The following is a 24,559-nucleotide window of genomic DNA, read 5'->3' as shown; positions in this document are numbered from 1 at the left end:
GTCAGAATCAACTATGGGGTCTGAATCGACTTGACAACAACAAGTGTACAATCCAGTGGGATTCATTATATTTACAATGTTGTGTAACCTTCATCATTATCCACTTCCACAACTTTTCAACACCCCAAATAGAAACTCTGCATATTTTGAAATTTCCTTAATAAAAGTTAAAAATAACTGAAAGAATTATTGTATTGTTTTTAGATGAAAACTTCATTATATTTACATATATATTTGTTACTTGAGTCATTAAATCATTGTCTTATAGACATTTAATCATGCATTTACTAATTTTAGGGGGAGAAGCATATTATTTAAGATAAATAACTATCAGATGCATAGGATTGTTTCGTAAGTACCAAAGAATTTACATTTATGGGATTTTAGGAAAATGCATGTCCTATGGCTTTTCATTCGATGATTTTATTTTAATGATCTTTTTTAGTAAGTACATTATTTTTAAAGGGAGAAACCTGGATCCAAAACACTTAATGAGTATACAGTGTACAAAGCATAAGGATTAAAAAAAATGAGAAGGGAAATAAAGTTCTGCTTGTTCTAGGATTTAAAAAGTTTCTCTCTTATTTATATTTAAAGAATAACTAATTGGCTACCAGCTTATCTGATGAGTTCCTCAAAATAAAAAGCGCACCCTTGTGGCCCAATTTTCAGCCAAGCAGAGGATAATTATATAGGGGGACAACACCACTAATAACGTATGCTCACCATGGAATGGTCAATCATTCAAGATTAAAATGGCAGCATTTACCTAAGGACAAAGTTGAGAAGGGATGGGAAAGAGAGTGGAATGGAAATAGAACCACGGGGAGCAAGTGGGATGACTTGTTACATGGAGGGCACTACAGTCATTGAGATGAAACAACGCCTACGATTTGTTGAAAGTAAAACTGATGATCTTGTTTTTAAATCCTCACTCAATTCACAATAACATTTTTAAAATAAAGGCATAAATTAAAATTAAAAAGTCAAATGTGTCAAATCTGCAAACTCAAGGGAAATCCATGTGGCAGCTTAAGAATCTTCAGTATGTGGTATGGAATTTCTTAGGAGAGAAGGGAGTTTGGAGTGTAACACCACGCAATTTAATAAGAATTTACTACCTCAGCAGCTCCCAGGAAATGAGCTATAAGAGACAATAATGCTTTATTAAGTGGGGGCATTTTCCAAAATCAGATCTATGGGTCAGTTTCATCTCTTCAATACCTTCCAAGTTATAGACTGAAGGACAAAAGTTCTTCCCATTATAAACAATGAATATGGGTGTGATAAAGAATGATTAAATAGTTATTGATTGATATCAGTTCCCCTGTCTGTCCTGACAAAGGACTGCATTAAAGTGGCATCAAATATCTGTGCTTCTGGTGTAGTTTTCAACTCAATAAACCTTTTACTACTGCACAGTGAAGGCTCAGCCAAGCCAACTGACTTTTCAGATTGGGAGTAGGGGATCTTGGAACAACCACACCCTACTGACATCTGCAGTCCACATTTCAAGAAATGGCAATCAGCTGATGTTCTTGCAACCTGCCACCCCACACACAGGTAAATGAACTTCATACACAGAAATTAATACACAATCACACTTTCTCCTCTCTCCTCAAAATCCCAACACCTTTTCCTTCAGCCTCATTGTCAGCTTCCTAATACACTGAGATAACAGAAGAATCACAAAAGATCCCACAAGCTCTCAATGTGACTGTACCTACCTGCATCTAGTTTTTAAAGTTGGACAATGAAAAAGGAGACAGAAGAACTGATGGGAAGGAACTGGGTGTTGGCAAAAAAAAAAAAAAGTATTGACTATACCACAGATTACAAAAAGAACAAATTACTCTTAGAAAAAATACTAGAATGTTCCTTAGACGTGAGGATGATAACACTTCAATTCATTTTCTTTGAACACTTCATTGTTGTTGTTGTTGTTATGTGCCATGGAGTCGGTTCCGACTCATAGCAACCCTGTACAGGGTTTCCAAGGCTGTAAATCTTTACTGAAGCAGAAAGCCTCATCTTTCTCCCGTGGAACAGCTGGTAGTTTCAAACTGCTGACCTTGCGGTTCACTGCCCGATTCATAACCACTACGCTACCAGAGCTCCTTCACTTCATTAGGAAAGTCTAATTTTTATAAAAGGACGACATCATATTTGGCAAACAAGAGGATATCCAAGGAGAAGTTGATGGGTTTGAATAATCGGCCTCATGGTTAGCAGTTCAGTGCTTATCCGACAGCACCGCACCAAGATCTACATAAGGCTAACTCGTTCACTTGCACCTACATGGGCAAAGAGACGGGCCTTGTCATGACTCCCTTCTGTATCATCAGCCTCTCCCATTTCGCTGCATCATTCTTATCAGCATACAAATATTCCAAACTTTTTCTTTTTTAACACAAAAGGAAAGAAATCCTTATACACCTGATTCCTCCTCCAACTACCACTCTGTTTTTTCAGCACAGAGATCTCCATATCCCAATTTCTCTTCTTCCATTTCCTGTTGAGCCCTCTTAGGGCATGCTTTCACCCCCACTACTCCATCCAAACTGCTCTAATCAAAGATAGAAGTTCCTTCTGCATTGTTAAGTACAATGGTCAGTTCTCAGTCCTGTGTTTACCTGACCCATTGATGAATAGTGACTGACTGGTCAGATTTTATCTTTTCCCTCTCCTGGTTCCCAGGAGAAACAAGCTTTTGCTCCTCCTTCAAAGTCTCCTTTATTAACATCTCCTCAACTCCCCAAGGAGTCCTGGTGTGGCACTGTGGGTTAATGTACCAGGCTGCAAAGCCGTTTGAACTGCAAGGTCAACAGTTCAAGCTCACCAGCTGCTCCTTGGAAACCTTAAACAGGGTTGCTATGGGTCGGAAATGACTCGACAGCATTTAACAACAGCTCCCCAAATTCTAACAGAAGCATACTTCAGGGCTCAGTCCTCAGACATTTTCTCTACTTACCCTCACTTTCTTCAGATCTCAATGTCTGGTGGATTGCTTTAAATACCATCTATTCACTGACAATTGCCATATTTATATCTTCAGCCCACACCTCATCCCTAAGCTTCCTATTTATATATCCAGCTGCCTACGGCACATCTCCACATAGACATAGATGTGGTGTCAACATCTCAGCCTTTGCATGACCAACATCAAAACTGAGCTACTTCTCAGACCTCAGCTCAGGTAACTTCCTTGTAACTGCTCAGGTCAAATTCTGAGGGTCATCCTGAATCCTCAGCTTCTTTCATACCACACAACCAACCTCTCACTCACTTCTGTTTATGCTGCCTTCAAAATAAATTCTGATCTAAAAGTTGCTCTCAAGTGATTCAGGGGGAAAAAATGTGTGTGGGTGTGTATATGTGTGTGTGTAGAAAACACAGAAAGAATATTAATGCAGATGTGCTATAATGTAAACAGTTGGCAAATATGGACGAAGTATATACAAAGATTTATTTCTATCATTCTTTTTTCTATTATTCTTGAGACTTTTCTGTATGTTTGAAATTATTTGAAAATAAGTTGAAATGAAAGAGACACTTAAGAGACATAACAAATAAAAGGTATGAATCCTAATTGAAGTCTATCTGAAAAGGAATACTGTGTAGTTATAAACCCCATCACGAGGAGGACAACTGAGGGAATATGAATATAACTATTTATTAGTGCAGAAAAATACTGGCATTTTGTTTCAGTAGAGAAGACTCTCCTTTTCTGGAGATTCATGCTCAAGTATGAAACTCATGATATTGGTTCATTTACTTTGGAATGACTCAGCAAAAAATGAAGGAAAAAAAAAAAGGATAGGTAAAGCAACTATGTCAGAATACTGAGATTTTTTTGTGATATGGATAATTAGTACATGACAGTTTATTAAACTATTATTTCTCTTCTTTGTATGTTTGAAATTATTTTTTTTTTTAATTTTTTAAGTGTTCAAGTCCTGGATCTGAACTACTTTCATTACTTTCTCTACTACCATCTTAGAACAACCCACAAGAACTTTCATCTGGATTAGAGCAGTACCTTCCATCTTGTCTCCTTTGCACTTCTCTGCCTACAGTTTACTCTCAACACAAGATTCAGAGCAATCCTGTTAAAGGGCAATCTGACCACATCCCTCCAGTGTCTGAAGCCGTTTCTAAGAGTTTCTTAGAGTAAAACACCAAAGTCTTTACAAAGTCCTGCAAGGCTCTGTGCCAGGACCTCAGTCTCTGCTTTTCTCTTCTCAATTCCACACACTCCTGGCCTCCATCTGTTCCTCACACAGGACTGTATATACCTCCTCAGGTTATTTGCAATTGCTCCTCTTTTATCTTGAATAAGGTTTCCTTAAGTCTTGGCTCAAATGTCAACCTCTCAGGAGAGATCTCCTCCATGACTCTTGAATGCTCATGCCTATGTCCCACCCACATACACAAACTCCATTTCAGTTTTGACAAGTCCAGAGTGCTCCTTGGAGGCCAAGATGGCTAAACTTCGTCTCTCATACTTTGGACATACTGTCAGGAGGGAACAGTCTCTAGAGAAGGATGTCATGCTGGGTAAGATGGAGGGTCAGAGAAAAAGAGGAAGACCCCCAACGAGATGGATTAGCCAGGTGGCATCATTGATGGCATCAAGTGTGGCAGCAGTAGTGAGGTTGGCCCAGGATCAGACATTGTTTCTTTCTGCTATGCGGGGTCGCTATGAGTCGGTTCCGACTCGATGGCACCTAACAACAACAATTTACCTAGATTCATGCTTTGCACATTCCATATTCCAATTATTAATAGATGTTTGCAGCTGTTTCTTCTCATTTTGAGTTGCATCCTAGCAGCAAATGAAGGTCCCTAAACCTTTACACCATCCATGTCATTAAGGTCAACTCTGCTTTGAGGAGACAGCTCTTTCCCAGTTACATTTTGAGTGACATTCAACCTGAGGAGCTCATCATCTGACACCATATCACACAATCCCACCGCTATTCATAAAGTTTTCACTGGCCAATTTTCTCAGTGTTTCAAAGTTCAAAAGACTCCAAGTCCTTCTTTATTTTCTTAGTCTGGAAACTTGACTGAAACCTGTCCACCATTGGGTGACCCCGCTGGTATCTGATACACCAGTGTGATAACAGAAATATGCAATCTACCACAGTATGAAAAATTGACAGACAAGTGATGGTTCTCCATTGTACCTTACTTATATGCATCACTAGTTTGTCTATTATCTGTTCTCCCAATGTAATATAGATTATATACTAAGCACTTACAAGACTGCCAGCCTGGAACATAGTTGTTGCTAAGTGCCATCAAATCAGTTTGATTCATAGCGACTCTATATAGTTGTTGTTGTGAAGTACCATCAAGTTGGTTCTGACCCATAGCGACCCTATATAGGGTTTCCAAAGAGCAGCTAGTGACCTTGAACCTCCAACCTTGCAGTTCAAATGGCTTTGCAGTCTGGCGCATTAATCCACAGCGCCACACCAGGACTCCACTCTATACACTAGACACTCAAAAAATATTTAAGGAGCCTGGTAGTGTAGTAGGCTACAAGTTGGGCTGCTAACTTCACCGTCAGCAGTTTGAACCTACAGTCACTCCATAGGAGAAAGATGAAGCTTTCTGCTTCCATAAAGATTTATAGTCCCAGAAACCAGATAAAGAGTGGCTATGAGTTGTAACTGACTGCACAACACATAATCACCACCACAAAAAAGTATTTGCACAATAAACTAAACAAAGACTTGGCAAACAACTGTTAGAACATTATTAACCTCTAAATATATGTTCACCTATTCTAAAAATACTTATCGGGTACCTTTATCGGGTATTCAAAGAGAGGTAAAATGGACTCCTTGCCCCAAAGAAGTTTATAATCTCGCAGGTAAAATGAAATCTAAGTAAGAGTGACAAATTGTTAGTATTACTACTAAATTGGTACACTGTGAAGGGGCTCGTCATCTGTACTTTGGAAAAGGAATGGAGGATGTGATGTGCTCTTTAGAGAGCAGGTGAGTCTATGCAGGTGATATATAAATATGTTGTTGTTGTTGTTGTCAGGTGCCATCGAGTCAGAACCGACTCATAGCGACCCCATGACAGCAGAATGAAACAATGTCCGATCCTGGGCCAACCTCACTACCGCTGCCACACTTGCGTCCATCAATGATGCCACCTGGTCAATCCATCTCGTTAGGGGTCTTCCTCTTTTTCTCTGACCCTCCACCTTACCCAGCATGACATCCTTCTCCAACAATTGTTTCCTCTGGACAGTATGTCCAAAGTATGAGAGCCGAAGCTTAGCCATCCTGGCCTCCAATGAGCACTGTGTCTGCACTTCTTCCAAAACAGATCTATTGGTTCTTTTGGCAGTCCATGGCACTTTCAGTATTCTCCTCCAACACCACAACTCAAAGGCATCAATTCTTCTAAGATCTTCCTTATTCACTGTATATACATATATATTTTAGGTGGTGTTTTGTTTCCAAGTCTGCTCTTTACTAAGCACAATGCCTAATGTGGCACCATAGGATAAGCACTTGACCTCAAGGTCGGTTTGAACCACAAGCTTGGTGGTTCAAATTCACCAGCTGCTCCTCAGAAACCCTATACAGGGTCATTATGAGTCAGAACCTATTTAACAGCACTTAACAACAACATGTGTAAGTACTTTATGTACTTAGAACAATTCTATGGTCTCATTTTAAATTTGAGGTAAGATTTTTAACCCATATTAAATTTCAAAAAACTGAGATTCAGACAGTTGGTAAGTGGTAGAAACAGACTTGTATGCCCATGGTGCTTTAGACCTCTATAACCATCAGCTCTTGTGTGTTCTGACTTGTTCATCTCAGATATAAACCTCTGTCTTCTACCACATGAGCCTTACCCTCCTGTTCTAGATAATAGAGAATTAGGGTATCAACTTACATTCTACTTTCAAAGTCAGAAAATCATATTTTCATCCTAATCTCCAAGAAGCATTTCTTCAAAGAAAGGGAAGAAGTTGAAATGAGTTTTAGTTCCTCCAAGAAATGCCATCACATCAAACTTACCAAATAATTATATCCTTAGACATTTAGGAATTTCATTGAAATAAAGCCTAGATAATTCACATGCTGGTAATGTGTACCCTAGAGAATTCAACAAACTAGAATGATCTTCTTTAACTAGGTAAGGGAATTAATTTATTTTGCCAGTCTCTAATACACAGAAATTAAGAACAATTACTTTTCTTGAATTCTCACTATGTTCTTTATATACGGAACTCCGTTCTGCTACATTCTTTAAATTGATTATTTTATTTAATAATTATAACAGCTCTTTTGGGTTTATATGATTATCACTGTCTTACAGATGAGGAAATTAAGATCTAGACGGTGAAGTAGAGATCATATCTTTGATCCGTTCGTTGACAGCGAAGGTTCTGTTTTTTCTTGTTGTCTTTTTTTTTAAGTTTTTATTGTGAATTATGTGGGTTTACATGGGAGAACATCAGTTTTACATTCATCCTATTATTTTGTTTCATTGCAACGGTTACAATCCTCTCCATGCATCATCAAACAACCAAAGGGTACACCTCACAGGTCTGCCCCCCGGCCGTCAGCACACAGCCCCTCTCCCTCCCTGAGTCCAGTGTCCCCAGCCACTCCATCTGTCCACATCATCTTCTCTGTCTAAATTTCTGGCGTCACTGCTTCTCTGGGTAGGGTCCTGCACTCTGCTCTTCTCCCTTGATGGTCCCAGGGACCTCCGGTCCTGGACTGCAAAATCAATCACTCTTTTCCTTTTGTTACAAAACATCTACCTTTACATTTGCAACCCTCACAATCCGTCCTGATAGCAATTATTCACTATTGTGCCATATGATTGCCATCCCCATCTCCTTTCATTAGCCCTGTCCCAACCGATTGTAAACAGTTCAGTGGATGTTCTACCATCCCCCACCCTGTCTGGAACTAGGCTCCCTCTTGAAAGCTTGTAAGCCAGTCACTTCTTGCCTTTGTAGACTCCCCTCCCCCCATTTTGGGTAGCCAAAGTCTATGTTGCCCATCCCTGTCCACCCTGTATACTGAGGGGGTGGGAATGATCCTCGCTGTAAAGATTTGTTCCCTTTTTTGAGCTACTATATCCATACGTATAGGTCAAGTTCATCAAATTGTAGCAGGTTACTCTTTTTTTTCCTCTTCTTTCTTCTAGTTGAGTTCTGATCATCCAGCCATTGAAGCCAGGTCAAGTGGGTACTACTACAAGTATGGGTATTCTTGTGAATCTCCCCTCATTTCATATTAGCTGGATGATTCGCTCTCCGTTCTAGTCTTCTGTGGCCATGTCACTGTCTCTGGGCCCAGGAGTCCCCGGGTCTTGCCATATTACTGGCCAACCAGGTCTCCACCCAGGTTCACAGGAGTTTATTGAATGTGGCCGGTCTTAGCTCTCAACTTCATTGCTGTTTTTCCCCCTCTTCCCCTTATCGGTGACCAACGTGGTCCCCAACCAGACCATGTACCTGCTTGTGTATTCCCCTTGAGTCTTAGTCTTGGAAGGGGGTTTGCTCTGAGGGGACCCAACCACTTAACTTGATGGCTCCCAGACAAACAGTTTGCTTGTTCTTGTAGTAGTCAATCAGACTGCCATTATTGTTTTTTTGTTTTTTTTCTGCAAGTCTTTCTTTCACGAAGTATCTTCTGTTCTTCTAGCCACTCCAGGCTGGTCTGCTTGTCCTTTCAAGTGGAAATTTCCCGCCTCAGAGGATTCTGAATGGGGTTCAGGATTCCATCTATGGTCTTATACAATGCAAAGACTCCACATGAAGCCTCTTTCACTGGGCAACTTCTAGCCCCCTTTAAGGTATGCCAATCAGTTACAGGGTGACGACAGAAAGGTCCTGTTTTTCCATCTAGCACCTGACACAGAATCCAGCATACAGCAAATGTTCAAAAAAAAAAAAAAAAAAGTTTATTGAACTACATAAGGATTGGAAAGAAATAGAAATAACACTTAGAGTGATGAGCCAAGAGAAACTTTTAGGTTTTAATATACTATAGATTTGACCAGGGTTCACATAACTATGTCAAAATTCCAGATAAGGCAATATTTTATTTTTTAATTAATCAAATTGAATTGACACACCCAAATTCAAGTCATCCTGCAGAAGTGGATTTAGTATGAACTGAAATCAGGAATAGTCTCCATTATAAACCCCTCAGGCCTTATTTCATCATAAAAAGGCATATATCGCATTCCTATAAGATAGAAATTTCTCTCCTGGCTTTTATTTTCCTGCGAATAGTATGTTGATCTTTAAACCATTTGGTTGTACTTGGTATAAGTCAGAATACATTCCTCTTATTCCTAGCTCCACCAGCTCCTCACCTATTCCTTGTCCCCACCCACTTACCGCAAAGGAAGGGAGAACCAAAAGAAGAAACATCAAAGGCAGCTCTGTCTACTGACAAGGAGCACAAACAACCCAGCATAAGAAATGCATTTCCACATGTAGTGAGTCTTCTAGCACCTGATGTAGCTTAATGGTGCATGCTTCATTGTTGAATGTTATTGTTGTTGTTAAGTTCTGTCAAGTCGGTTCGGAATCACAGCGACCCTATACAGGGTTTCCAAGGAGCACCTTATGGTTTGCAGTCCCCTGCTGTTCCTACAGCACCACACCAGTCCTGCATAATCTCATTCCAAGATGGTTTCACTAGACAAATATTATTCTTTTAAAAGATAAAAATTATATTAAAATGGTTACATGATCTACTATATAGGCTATACACTTCCTATGTTAATTCTGTCCCCAAACCCATCATATAATATATTCATAAGAAGTTCTCCAGATTGATCAATTCTTAAATTTGTTCATTTAAAATTTGGTTTGCTAATTCACAAGTACTCTTTACAATATGGTAACTCAATCTTCAGTTTTCTCCTGAGTAAAAATGGACTTGATAAGGACTACTGTTGCACAGTGTTTTTGTGAAGATCAAATATAATGGACCCAACAGAAGAGCTGAACACAACACAGTCATAGTAAATAACCATCTCTTTCTTCTCCCTCCTCCACAATCTAAGTCTCTAACCAACATTAAGTTTCCATCACATCTGCATAAAAAAAAAACTATCATTGTAAATAATGTATTAAATGGAAATATTCAATTCGATTATGTCTGTTGTTAAATAAAGGGAGAGTAGGAGTTAGCAGAACATTTTAGAATTCAGCAATATGACCAAGATTTACACATTGATCTTTATACCCATTAACTCTGACCTACCCTATGTGATATTGCATCAAATTCCTCACTCGTAGTATATCCTCAGGAGAACAGTATTATCAAATTTTCCACATAGCTGACCACTGAGAGCAGAAAATAGCATATATATGCAAAATAAAAACACTGGAAAACTTTTACATGATTTTCTAAAACACTTTAATTTGCTTAAATCAGGCTAGCCTTAGAGACATTATGAGTAGCTTACCTTGCAGTAAAAACCTGAAATATTTTATAGTTGCCCCAAATTGGGAGAAACCAAGATGTCCTTTGGTAGGTGAATGGACTAACAAACATAAAATGAAATATTATTCAACAGTAAAAAGAAATGAGGCACAAAAAGACATGAAGAGACCTTAAGTGCATATTGTGAAGAGAGAGAAGTTTGCCTGAAAAAGCTATGTACTGTCTGATTTCAACTACATGACAGTTTGGAAAAAGCAAGGCTACAGAGATGACTGAAAGATCAGTAGTTGTCGGAGGCGCAGGGGCAGGAGGAATAGAGCACAGGGCATTTTTTAGGACAGTGAAATGATTCTGTAGAATACTAAAATAGTGGACACATTTGTCAAACCCCTAGAACTATACAATACAAAGTGTGAACCTTAATGCAAACTATGGCTTTAGTTAGTATGCATGTATTAATATTATTTCATCAATAGTAGCACTATGCAGGGATATAAGATGTTAATAGGAGGAGAAACTGTTCAGGAGTAAAGTGGGTATGTGGGAATTTTCTGCACATCTCTTCTATAGACCTAAGCATGTTCTAAAAATAGTCTATTAAGAAAAAAAAAAAAAATCAAAGCAATTGGCCTTAACTGCTTAGTGAAGATTCTTAACATAGAGAGGGGTTCTCTATGAATTTAGATTTGGGAAGCCTACAAAGAAACCTCAAAGACTTGCTTTCCCAATAGTCACTTAGCAGCTATTCAAATCTTCCCCATTTAGTAAACGTCTGGGTACCTACTGTTTAGTCTAATTGCCAACAATTGTGAGAATGGTGCAGGACCCAGGTAATGTTTTGTTCCTTTGTGCATAAAGTCTCTGTGAGTTAGAACTGATTCAACGGCACCTAAATAAGAAAATACCAAGATTACCACCTTACACACAAACATTTTCACTCATTACATTAAACCATTTACCACTATGTTGATTCCAACTATGGTGACTTAGTGTTTGTCCAAGTAGAACTGTGTGCTCCGTAGGGTTTTCAGTGAATGTTTTGTTGTTGTTTTCCCCCAAAGTAGATAACCAGGCCTTTATTCCAAGGTACCTCTGGGTGAACTTGAACCATCATCCTTTTGGTAACAGTAATCACATTAATGGTTTGCACCACCCACATGCATTATTAGGTGCTGCATTTAAATATTAGGGGTATGTTTAATATGCCAAATTTTAAGGCAAACTAGTAATAGTGGAAGGTTCTTTTAAGGCTCCTGCCTGCTACCTGAAGAGGAATATGGCCACATGGAGCACTCACAGAAAGGCTTGAACCTGAAGGAACTCCAAGCAGAAGGCCCTACCCAGTGACAGTGGGAGGTGAATGCAAAGGAGGAAAAATTGAAAAGGAGGAAAGTGAGAGAAGGCAAATTCTCTCTGAATTTCTGGGAAGACTGGATTCTCAAGAAGAAGCAACAAAGTGTTTCCTCCTTCAGGATCAAAAATCAAGTTCTCCTTCTGAGGTGGGACATTCCTACTTAAAAGGACAAGCAGACCTGCCTGGAACAGCTACAGAAACAGAAGATAGTTCTTGAAAGAAAGACCAGCAAGAAAAATCAAAAACAAAAATGGCAGTCTGGTTGGCCTACTGGTGAGTGGAAGTAAGGGAAAGGCAACAATGAAGATATGGTCTGAGTTTGACCACGTTCCATAGACTCCCATCAACCTGGAGCTGAGAGAAAGACCAGGAAAGGCTGGTTGGTCCCAAGTATAGTGAGACCTGGAGACTCCTGGGCCCATGGACAAGGACACAGCCACGGAGGACTAGAGCTGAGAATGAAGCGTCCAGCTGATATGAAGTGAGGGGAGACACATAGGAATGCCCAAATGTGTAGACAGTACCCTAGCTTTGCCCTAGCTTTGATGGCTTGATGATCAGAACTCAACTAGAGGAAGATAGAAAAATTTTTTGATAAAGGAAACAAGTGTAAATTACTATAATTGCATGAACTTGACCTATACTTACGGATGTAGTAGCTCAAAATACGAACCAAGAGGGAAGGAATCTTCACATCAAGGATCATTCCTATCCCCTCTGTACACAGGGTTGATAGGGACAGGCAACTTAGACACTGGCTTCGTTAAATGGGGGATGGGGACAATACAGGCATGAAGTGACTGGCTTACAAGTTTTCAAGAGGGAGTTTAGTTTCAGAGTGTGCGGGGGAAGATGGATTCCCCAATAAATAGCATTCATCTTGTCTAGATGGGTCTGGTAAAAGGAGATGGGTATAAGATTCTTATGATTCAATAGTGAGTAACTGTTATCATGACTAATTGCAATTGTCACAGCTGTAAAGGTAGAAGTTCTGTAACAAAAAGGGGGAGCAGTTAATCTTACAGTCCAGGAACAGAGGACCCTAGGACCATCAAAGGAGAAGAGCACTAGTGGAATGTGGGTCTCTATCCAGAAAAGCAGCAACACTAGAGATAGAGGCAGAGACGAGGACATGGAGAAACAGAGCAGCTGAGGACTCTAGACTCTTGGAAAGAGAAAGGCTGTGTGAATGTGCCCTTTGGTTGCTTAAATGTTTATATATTCCTGAGTGCTTTTGTGCACATCCCCCATGCCCCCCACAAAAAAAAACCCCAGAGGGAATAGAAGCAAATATGATGCACAGAGGGGATTGTAATCATTGCAACTAAATGAAATACAATAGAAAGAGTGTAAAACTGACATTCTCCCATGTAAACTATCACTCAATTCACAATAAAAACTTAAAAAAAAAAAAAATCAAGTTCTCTTGATGACAGGTTAAGAAACAAGGCCTATTATGGACTAAGAAAGGTTGTGTGCCTATGGGCAAGAAACTGTCTTGCAAAGTGTGTCATTTGGAAATTTAAATGAATATATGTTTTCTGCTTTGTATGTGTACATCAAATGTTTTTGCTTTGTTGACTTGTGAAAAATAAGATGTAAAAGGAAAGTCACATAGAGTAAGCAGGATAATCTGTTGTTGCAGAGAGGGGATTGTAATCATTTAGATGAAACAAAATGTATTGGTTGAAAATAAAACTGACAATCTTATCTGTCAACTTTCACTCAATCCACAATAAAAAAGTTAAAATAAATAAATAAATAAAAGAGAGAGAGAGAGACAAGACCCAGAACTGGGACAATGTGGAAGAATTCCTAGAAAAGAGACATTTCACGTCAGCATTGTAAGCTATGTTCCCTAACCAAGATATTGTTGGTGGTGGTGGTAAGTGTTGTCAAGTCAGTTCTAACCCATAGCGACCCTGTATAGGGTTTCCAAGGAGAGACTGGTGAGCTTGAACCGCCGACCTTGCAGTTCAAATCAACTTTGAAGTCCAGCACATTAACCCACAGCACCACTTTAATTCCAAGCAGAATCAAGGTCATAAATGGTTGCCCACTGAACTTTGCAATCCAAGTGAAAGAAAATCAGGCACCGAGAGAAGCACATTGCACATACACCTGCTCATCCAGTCACAAGAATGACCTATTATGACCTAATAAATAGGCATTCTTATTTTATTTTCCTTTTTCAGACTCCCACACTCGAATTGTTCTCAAGATCATCTGTCCCAGATCTCCTAGTCCTTCATCTGCACAGAAAACATAGTCCATAAACATTACACTTAACAGCAAACTCCTGTACCTGGAAGCCCTGCTGACCTTCAGAATAAGGCTGGCTGACTGGACTATCTGGGCCACACTAGCGGAGGCCCTATGGAAGCAGCACCACTGGGCACCAGTCTTTGTTCTGCTCTCCACCCTGGGGGAGGCAAGCTGTGTCCTTCTCAGAATCACCTGGGCACATTTTAAATCTCTGTGGTTCAAAGCCATTCTCGGTGTGTTCTGACATTTCTCATGTGGCGCTTCAAAAGCATTTGACTTCTACAGGCACCGCAGATACCACTCCCTGCTGAAGTAGCAAGCTCTCTCATCCACTTCTGTGGTGCTACACAGCAGCGCAGGCTCTGTGGCTCTGAGCTCATCTGGTTTTGCATACTTTACTTGTATGTAAGCAAAGACCAAGTTGGTAGGCAAGTAAATCCACGTGGCCTCTACATCCTTGGAGGGGTCTACAGAATAAAGGAGCTTTATTGTAAATTGAGAACTTATTCTCTTTACATCACAACCTCGGATCTCTCCTCCCAAAATGACAAACACCAGAGTCACCTGTGCAAGGTGGTATGCTTGCTATTTGGAGGGTGCCCAAAGCACTGGCTGTGATATATTAGTAATTATGTGTTGTTGTCCATGTTAGACCAACATAACAACAGATCATGTGACTATATGGAAGGAAGCTAACCTTCACTATCCCTTTACTGTGTACAAGGCACCTTTATAAACACCATAAAAGGGGCTTTAAAAAGCTCATGGAAAAAATAGAATTAAAAGATAGTGGAATTTTTCCCACTAACCTTTTGAATACCTTTTGTACATTAACTGATTGAGCTAATATATTGCTGTTGTTAAGTGCCTTCAAAATGCTTCCGACTCATAGCAATCCTGTATAGGGTTTCCAAGGAGAGGCTGGCTGGTGAGCTTAAACTGTCGATCGTGTAGTGCAAATCGATCTTGCAGTCCAGCACATTAGCCCACAGTGCCACATCAGGACTCCTTAGCTAATATATGGCATTGATAATATATTAATGTAGCTTCATTTTACAAGGAAACTAAAGCTGAGGGAGGTCAAACAACTCTCCCAAGCGCCCCACGGGTTTTTATTACAGAGAAGATACAAGCATGGCTTACCTGTTCTATAGCTCACCCCTTAAACTGGGACCCTTTACTGTCAGCTAGTGCTAGAAAGCTTACTGTGTAAGTGTGTATTGTGAGTGTCTTCCAGTGTGACTGGGCCATCCATTTGGTGTTTGCCTTCATTCTATGTGAACACAGAAAATTGCATCCGACGGACTCAAGTCACATTGGAATACACAAGACCCACACATATATATGAGGTGACTTCAAAAAGTTCATAGAAAAAAATGAATGAAAAGATAATGGAATTTTTCCATGAACTTTGTGAACCCCTCCTAGTAAGGGCCACACTTAACTCCATCTGTTATTAGAACTCTCCCTCAGATGCCAGTAACTCTTCCACCACGTTGCAGCAGCTCACAACAGTAATCCCTTCGAAGTCCACTTCCATAAGCAAACTTCAATGGTTTTGTTTGTTTATTCAGGGCGATAAAGTACCCTTGCTTTTCCACAATTTGATTGTTTCTTAGCTAGTTAACATGTCTAATGTGCCTCTAATAAGTATTTGATGTTGTAACATTAGCGCATTTTCCCTGTAAAGGAAAAGTTTCGTTTGGTTGGATAGTTTAGTTCGGTTTTTGGCTTCAACTTAGCATAACACTGCGATGTTTAGGAATGTCTACTCCATGTAACAGCAGAACTGACCAAACATGAAACATAATGTATCCTGATGAGGGAGGCTTTATAAGAAATCTCAAGAAGGACAGGCATTAAGCTCAGTTACACATTATGTGTGTGTGTTTTTGTGTGCACACACATCTAAAAAAAGATATACAGAAAGTACCAAATGTTCAAGTATTTATTTCTGGATGGAAGGCTTTGGAGTGTTTTCATGAATATTACGTAAACTTTCATATAACTTTGATAAACTAAGTTCATCATAATGATCATCATACTTCTGTTCTAAATAAAAAAATTAGTCATATTTTACAAAGATTAAACAATAAGAGAAATGGCAGATACATTTGTTGTTTTTTTATAAGGGCAGACGGTAGTTCAGCAATGCAATCCAAAACTACAATGAGATATCACTTCATACCCACTAGGATACCTAAGATAGGAAAAACAGAACATAGCAAGTGTTGACGCAGGTAAGGAGAAACTGGGACCCTCAGTCACTACTAGTGAGAGCCTAAAACAATGCAGCCACTGCGAGAAACAGCTGGATGATTTTCAAAAAGTTAAGCAATGAATTAGCACATGTTCCTGCAATTTCGTAACTATACACCCTAAAGAATTGAGACTAGGAACTCAAACAAATTCCTGAATGTCAATCTATGGCACTGTAGGATAAGCACAGGACTAACTGCAAGGTCAGTGGCTCAGACCCAGCAGTGGCTCTCTCAAACCCTACACAGGGTCACTACAAGCCAGAACCAACTGAATGGCACATAACACTCGCAGCCTTATTCATAATAACCAGAAGGTGGAAACAATCCAAGTGTCCATCAACAAATGAATTGTGATGGGAATGGTGTGCCATCAAGTCACTTCAGGCTCATGGCGATCCTGTATCGTGTTTCCAAGCCTATAAATCTTCATGGGAGCAGAAAGCCTCATCTTTCTCCTACGGAGCGACTGGTGGATCTGAACTGCTGACCCTGCAGTTGGTAGCCCAACACCAACTTACTACACCACCAGGAGACTCCTTCGACAGATGAATGTTGTTAAGTATCATCAAGTCAGTTCTGACTCAGCGACCCTGTATAGGGTTTCAGAGTTGCTGCTGATGGGTTAGAAACACTAACCTTTCAGTTAGCAGTTCGGTGCTTATCCTACAGTGCCACACCAGGACTCCCAACAGATGAATAGAAAAATAAGAGATGGTATGTGTGGAGTCCTGGAGACACAGGGGTCTCCACGTGAGAAAAATGTGGTAGTCTGCTTTGCTTCCATAAAGATTTACAATCATAGAAACCCTTAGAAACAGTTCTACTCTGTCCTAAAGGGTCACTCTGAGTCAGAATCAACTCAGTGGCAATGGGTGGGTTGTAGTGTATGTGTCTGTGTATCTACATATATTGTTGGTAAGTGACATCAAGTCAGTTCCAACTCATAGTGACCCTGCATAGGGTTTCCAAGGAACAGCTGGTGAGTTTGAACCACCAACCTTGTGGTTCAAACTGACCTTGAGGTCCAGTGCACACAATGCATATAAATGTGGTGGTGCTTGTGTGCCGTGGAGTCGGTTCCAACTCATAACAACCCTGTACGCGGTTTCTGAGCCTGTACATCTTTATGGGAGCAGAAAGCCTCACTGTGCTATCAGAGCCCTTCAAAATTTTCTACGATGTTTATGGTGGGGTTGTTGTTGCTGTTAAGGCCATTATATATATGATGAAATATTATTTAGCTATGAAAAGAAATAAAGTTATGATAAATTCTATAACATGGACAAATCTTGAAAACATTACACTAGGAAAATAAGTCAGACACAAAAGGGTAAATATTGTTTGACCCCACTTATATGAAATATTTAGAATAGGCAAATTCATACATAGGGACAAATGTTTAGGTGTGGTTACCAAGAACTAGGGGCGTGGGTAAAGTGACATCATTACTTAAGGTGTACTAAGTTTCTATTCAGGGAAAAAAGCATTTGAAAATGTACAGTGAGGATGGTTGCACAATAAGGTGAATGTAGGTAATATCACTGAAATGTACATTTTTAAAAGGTTGAAATGACAAATGTTTTGTTATATATATTTTCCCACAATAAAAAAAAATTGAATAAGAACATTGTCGAAACCAAACCAAACCCAATGCCAATGATTCTGACTTAGGCCTTAATAAATCTAGTTAGACCGCTGTACATTTGTAAAGAATAATATTTGGTGGCACATGAAAATTACATGAAATTCAAATTTCAGTATTCACAAATAAGGTATTACTGGAACACAAACATGCTCACTTGTCTACATATTTTCTAGGGCCATTTTATGCTTCAATAGCAGAGCTAAGTAACTATAACAGACTACTTACCTTGCAAAGCCTAAAATATTTACTTTATAGCCTTTATATAGATTTAAAAAAAAAATACAAAAACTTTGCTAAGCCATGCCCTAGATTGAAAATTGACCTAAATACAACTCATAGATTTAAGAACTGTTTTAAAGGACTAGTTCTGAACACCAGGCCACTGCCTAATTCCACCAAATTTGAGCAATAACTAGGTCTATAATTATGTGCTGTGGATGACAAAGGTGCTCAACAATTCCGAGGTCTGTGTGGTATAATGCATTATGTAATATGTCTCTTCTAGTCTAAGATCTTGTAACTCCCACCAAATAACTCTTTTCCTGGTGGGCCTGGGTAAGGAAAGGTGGGATAAGATACTGATAGGAGGCATGATCTAGTTGTGAATAATTGTTGACAGAGTAAACTGTGACTGTAACAGTTTGGAACTCTACCATGGGTAGGTGGGGAACTCACTAGCATCAAAGAAAAAGAGACAGAGTGGAGCACGTCCTTTGGACACTGAGACTTCCTCCACTCAGGGACAGTCGGCTATGGCACCAGAGGAGTGGCAGAGGGCAAGACCCAAGAACCTGCAGTACAAGACAGAATAGTGAGTTTTATGTTCCCAGCCCATGGAGCAAGTGAAGAGTGACTCTGGGCAGGAGACTTACTTGCAGAGTGAGGTGCCTCCAGGCACGTTTTTTTTGGTGTATGTGGGAGTGGGGTGATCAGTTTGCTAACCCACAGAGCTAGAGCAGAGTGTCTGCAGGTTGAGGCTTATGGTGGAATGGTGTGTCCTATAGGCATTTATTAGCAACCCTAGAAGAGCTAAAGAGTGTTGTAACACTGAGTAGACAGACAGGCCTGTCCGTGGGCTGAGAAGAAGCTGTGTACACGGATATAACTGTGCCCTGAGCATTTCTGACCCTGAACGGCAACCTGTTAACTTCCCCAGTAAACCCCACCATTGTGACTATGATGTCTGAATTCTGTGTGGTCATTGCAATGGACCTGAACCCAGCTGGGCAAAGGGTGCTGTGAGAGAGATGGTTCGGTGCCACATTTTTTAAGAGACTGTTTGTATTAATGGACAACCACTACCATCACCACAACAGCAGTAAAACAACTGAAACACATACTTCTGAAGAACTCAGAGGTTGTTCTTCAATTTATGACTAATTTTTTTTTAAGCCTCATGGTCAGCAGATGCACATTGCTAATGATTTATCCTGGTACTAGAAACAAGAAGATGCCCTTTTCTAGAAGTGAATTCTTATTTTCCCCTTTAAATATTTTATCAATCTTCGGAGGAATTCTGGTAATAAACTTTGCAAACCATGCTCATGATATGATCTACTGGAGAAAATCAAAAAGGAATCTTTTTTTTATTTTTTTTTTTTTTTTAAGCAAACTTTGTCCACCATCAGCTTATGGAATGTATGGAAAATTTTAAGGCTCTCGCCAAAATGCAAGTTAATTGCTTGGCAAGCAGGTATCTGAGTCACCAATGAAACTTCATCAGATTAAAGATTGGTCTAAAATAAAGGGATTTAAAAGACTTGAACTGTAATTCTCACCCTCCTTCCTAGCTGTGGCACTGTAGAATACATACTGGACCACAAGGTCGGTTCGAAGCACAAGGTCAGCAGTTCCAACTCACCAGCTGCTCCTCAGAAACACTAAACAGGGTCACTATGAATTGGAACCTACTCAACAGCACTTCAGAACAACTTTCAAACTAGGGAACACGGTGGCTTTGTAGGATAAGCATGGACTATTAGTCACAAGGTCAGCATTTCGAGCCTACCAGCCACTCCATGGGAGAAAAATAAGGCTTTCTGCTCCACAAAGACTTACAGCCTCTGAAACCCTATGCAGGGGTCACTATGAGTGTGAACCAACTCAATGGCAATTAACAACAACAAATTTCTACATAAGGTCACAAAAGGAAATGCTGACTTGTCCAAGTAAGAAAAATTACTTAGATTCAGTGTCCAAACTGGTAGAATGAGGACAACTGGATGAGCCAATCATTTCTCGCTGCTGAATTATCCTTAGTTGAAAGGAATCACAGATTCAGGAAATCACAGGGCTGCATTGCAGATGTCAAGTCACAGTTTCAAAAGAAGTTCCCAGGTTTTAGTGAGGCTGCTGCCACTCTTGAGAAGTATCCAGACCTGGCAACATTTGGGGTAGTTTCAGTCAGCATCAACTCTAAAATGGAACTCCAAGAAGAAAGAAAATCTAGAGCCCTAATTTTGCACGTGCGCTCCCTAACTTCCGCACCATCTGGCACAAAGTTCAATTGAAATAAATTAATAGTAATCTGTGAAGTGTGAATATTCCTTGCCCTACATTTTGAGGTTATCATCTGAGAGATTTATCTTTCCAGTCAATTGGAGATTGTTTAAACAAAAGCCAGATATAACATTTACTCTGAGATGTATGCTATTAAATGTAATGAACAATACTCAAAAATGATGAACGGTGGTAGGGCACAAATAAGAGGGAAGCCGCATATTCTGACATCTTTTTTCTGCCTCATCCTGTTTCTCCCTGAATGATAATAACGTACAACTCTTATAACATTGTTGGAGGAGAATTACAAATTTCAGGAGGCTGAAAGAATGATGCCAACCCGTCATCAGTTTCCATTTTGAACCAGTTCCTCCCAAAATGTCTCACATGAAAAATTCTTTTTTTTTTTTTTTTAAGAAATCTTTACTCCCTCTTGGAAAAATCTCTATTTCTGCTTCCAATAATGATTTCAATGTGTCTGGAAGAATATTCATCACAACTGTCAGTCAGGGCTTTGAATGACTGACATCAAGGAAAAAGGAGAAAAAGAAAAAACATCATTACAGCATATTACTCATGGAATCACTTTGTGTTCTTGTTAGGTGCCATCGAGTTAGTACCCACCCATAGTGACCTTATGCACAGCAGAACGAAACACTGCCAGATCCTGGGCCAACCTCACTACTGTTGCCACACTTGAGTCCATTGATATTGCCACTTGGTCACTCCATCTCATTGGAGGTCTTCCTCTTTTTCTCTGACCCTCCACCTTACTAAACATGATATCCTTCTCCAGTGACTGGTCCCTCCTGACAATATGTCCAAAGGCCATATTGGCCTCCAAGGAGCACGCTGGCTGCACTTCTTCCAAAACAAATCTATTGGTTCTTTTGGCAGCCTGTGGCACTTTCAATATTCTCCTCCAACACCATAACTCAAAAGCATCAATTCTTCTACTGTCCAGCTTTCACATGCATATGAGGTTATTGAAAATACCATGGCTTGGGTCAGGCACACCTTAGTCCTCAAGCTGACATCTTTGCTCTTCAACACTCATGGAATCACTACTTCTACTAAATTCACCTGCATTTAATATCTGGGTGTGCCAAACATCGGACATGCCAGTAGATGCTTATGGGCACTGTTTGACTTACATATTGGTACTATTCCATATTGCTGAAAAATGAAATACCAGTCACCTGAAGGAATTCTATATTTTCTAAACAGTAACTTGCATAAAGGAAAGCAATAGGATTGTTATATTTAGAACCTACAGCTATGAACACCAAAGCTGTGTTCTCTGGGTTTCTAATTCAATGTTTCGTATTTCTAAACAGTAGTTATCTATTTTAAGATATTGTTGCTTCTTAAGCAAGGCTGTGTGTCACAATCACATGGGAAGCTTCTTCCAAAGTATCCAGGTGCAAACTCCACCTGCCTCACCCTACTTAATCAGATTACCTGGAGTGGGGCATGGGCTTGGGTACTTCACCAAGTGATTAGGAACTACATCTCTAGTTATAACCACTGATAAATGTTAATGCTATATTTCCAAATGACTGGTTGAAAATTCCTCAGAGGCTCTGGTAATCTGCTGACTTTGTAGGAATTGTATTAGGGGTACTTCTCATACGCATGCAAAATCTGGATAGTGAATGAGGAAGACCACAGAAGAACTGATGTTTTGGAGTTATGGTGTTGGAGGAGAATACTGAAAGTGCCATGGGCTGCCAAAAGAACCAACAGATCTGTGTTGGAAGAAGTGCAGCAAGAGTGCTCTTAGGAGGCAAGGATGGCCAAACTTCATCTCTCATACTTTGGACATATTATCAGAAGAGATGAGTTACTGGAGAAGGATATCATGTTTGGTAAGGTGGCGGGTCAGAGAAAAAGAGGAAGACCCCAGAGAGATGGATTGGCCAAGTGGCAGCATTGGTGGACTCAAGCATGACAACAGTAGTGAGGTTGACCCAGGATCGGGCAGTGTTTAATTCTGTTGTGCATAGGGTCACTATGAGTCCGTATCGACTTGATGGCACCTAACAACAACAACAACTTCACTTAGTGCATCCAAATTTGAAACCCCAAATTCTTAGGAACTACTACTATCCACCGGTTTTTGCGTGATTATTTTTTCCACCAGAAGATGTGCTTTTCAGGTGTTGCCCAAATGTTATTTGCCACTTCAGGGATGGCATGGATACTTAGGCAGATTCTTCTTTCAAAAAGAAAAACAGCAACTTACATGCTCTCACAGAACTTCGCCAGTGTGCTGGGCTTCTCCTGGTTGCGTCTTTGTCGAAACCAACACTGAATACTGCGAACATCCCAGTCCAGCTGCTTGGAGAGGCCTTCCAATCTCTTTTCATCTGGATGCTACAAAACAAGGTACCAGCACTTTTATTTTCAATTCATTTTCATCTTCCCCATAAACAGATCTCCCCTAATTCATGTTTTTGAGATTTCTCTCCCCAGTATCATAGTTCATGGTACAATTTTTGCCGTCCATGCAAGATATCTTGTTTGCATCCCATCTATTGTACCACATGTATAGCCACGACCCATCTGTCAGTGGAGGTTTGTGTGTTTCTACAATGCAGACATGTTACAGTGAAGTTTCCAGACTGAAGAAAGACCTAGTTAACCTCCCAAACTCAGTCAATGAAAACTCTCTGACCAATGTGCTCAGGAAACTTTCACTCAGATCACAATAAAAAGTTAACAAGAAAGACAGAAAATTTTCTGGATCCTAATGGTAAGAAACAAGGGCAACTCCACAGCACTTAACATTAGCAGCACTGGATGAGATTTCTATAATTACCAGCAAGAACCTACCTAGGCCTTTCAGTAGCAACATAAGCATCAATAACTTGTTACAAAAAGGAATCTCTTATGAAACGACATTGGATAATATGAACCTCATTCAGATGCTTGCACACTATCCAACAGCAACGTACATCCTAAGTAACAATGAAAATTTGATGGAACAGTCAACTCACTAAGTCAGCCTCATTAGCCTTCCAGGGGAGGAGGAACTTGACTAGTAAAGGCAAATTTGCAAAGGGACATTTTTCAAATCATTTTCTTACTCAGGAAAAATACTACATCCAATTATCACAAACAATATAACGCAGAACAGATAAAAAAGCATGGAATGGGCTAAGTGGGTCAGAGGTAAATAATGATGTATGCACAACCTTGGAACAACAGGGCTCTGGAATACAGGGATTGAGACATGGTTGGAATGGGGAAAAAGGAGGAAATAATGTTAAGATGCCTGGCTGTCTTTGAATCTTGGTTTTCCTTGCATTATATTATAAAATGGACACTGGAGTGGGAGAGAAAGGAATAGTCAGAAATATCACCATAGAACGCTTGTAAATTCGGCTTCTGCCTATAACTGACTGGCATACCTAAAATGGGGCTACAATGTGCCCAGTGAAGGAGGCTTCCAGCGAAGCCTCTGCATTACATAAGACTATAGGTGGAATCCTGAACCACATCCAGAATCTTCAGAGGTGAGAAATTTCCACTTGAAAGGACGGGCAGACCAACCTGGAGCGGCTAGAAGAACAGAAGATACTTCTGGAAAGAAAGACTCACAGGGAAAATATGAAACAATATAGGAAGACTGACTGATTACTACAAGAACAAGCAAGTTGCTGCACAGGAGACATCAAGACCAGTGGTCAGGTCCACTCAGAGCAAACCCCCTTCCAAGACTAAGACTCAATGAGAACACACGCTCTGATTGGTGACCACATTTGTCACCGACAAGGGGAAGTGAGGGAAAAACAGCAATGAAGCTGTGAGCTAAGACCTACAACGTGCAACAGACTCCTGTGAACCTGGTGGAGACCTGGTTGGCCAGCAGTGGGGCAAAACCTGGGGACTCTTGGGCTCAGGGTCAGTGACATAGCCACAGAGGACTAGAATGGAGAGTGAAGCGCCAGCTGATAAGAAGAGAAGGCAAATTCACAAGAATATCCACACTTACAAATAATACCCACTTGACCTGACTTCAATGACTGGATTATCAGAGCTCAACTAGAAGAAGAAAGAAGAGGAAAAAAAGAGTAAT

General features: G+C 40.1%; 1 protein-coding gene across 2 annotated transcripts in view; it reads right to left on the bottom strand.

Annotated features, from left to right (window-relative positions):
• Positions 1-24,559, bottom strand: part of CERS6 (ceramide synthase 6) — a 424,587-nt gene that overhangs the window by 257,660 nt on the left and 142,368 nt on the right. For both annotated transcript variants that reach the window (XM_006867010.1, XM_006867009.1), the window contains exon 3: positions 22,724-22,854. In XM_006867010.1, the coding sequence (XP_006867072.1) occupies positions 22,724-22,854 (131 nt within the window). The remainder of the gene's footprint in view (positions 1-22,723; positions 22,855-24,559) is intronic.

The sequence above is a fragment of the Chrysochloris asiatica genome, unplaced genomic scaffold (genome assembly GCF_000296735.1).
Source record: "Chrysochloris asiatica unplaced genomic scaffold, ChrAsi1.0 scaffold00099, whole genome shotgun sequence".
In the NCBI taxonomy this organism is placed as follows: Eukaryota; Metazoa; Chordata; class Mammalia; order Afrosoricida; family Chrysochloridae; genus Chrysochloris; species Chrysochloris asiatica.
Note: the sequence above shows the minus strand (reverse complement) of the source record. Positions and strands in the feature narration are given on the sequence as shown.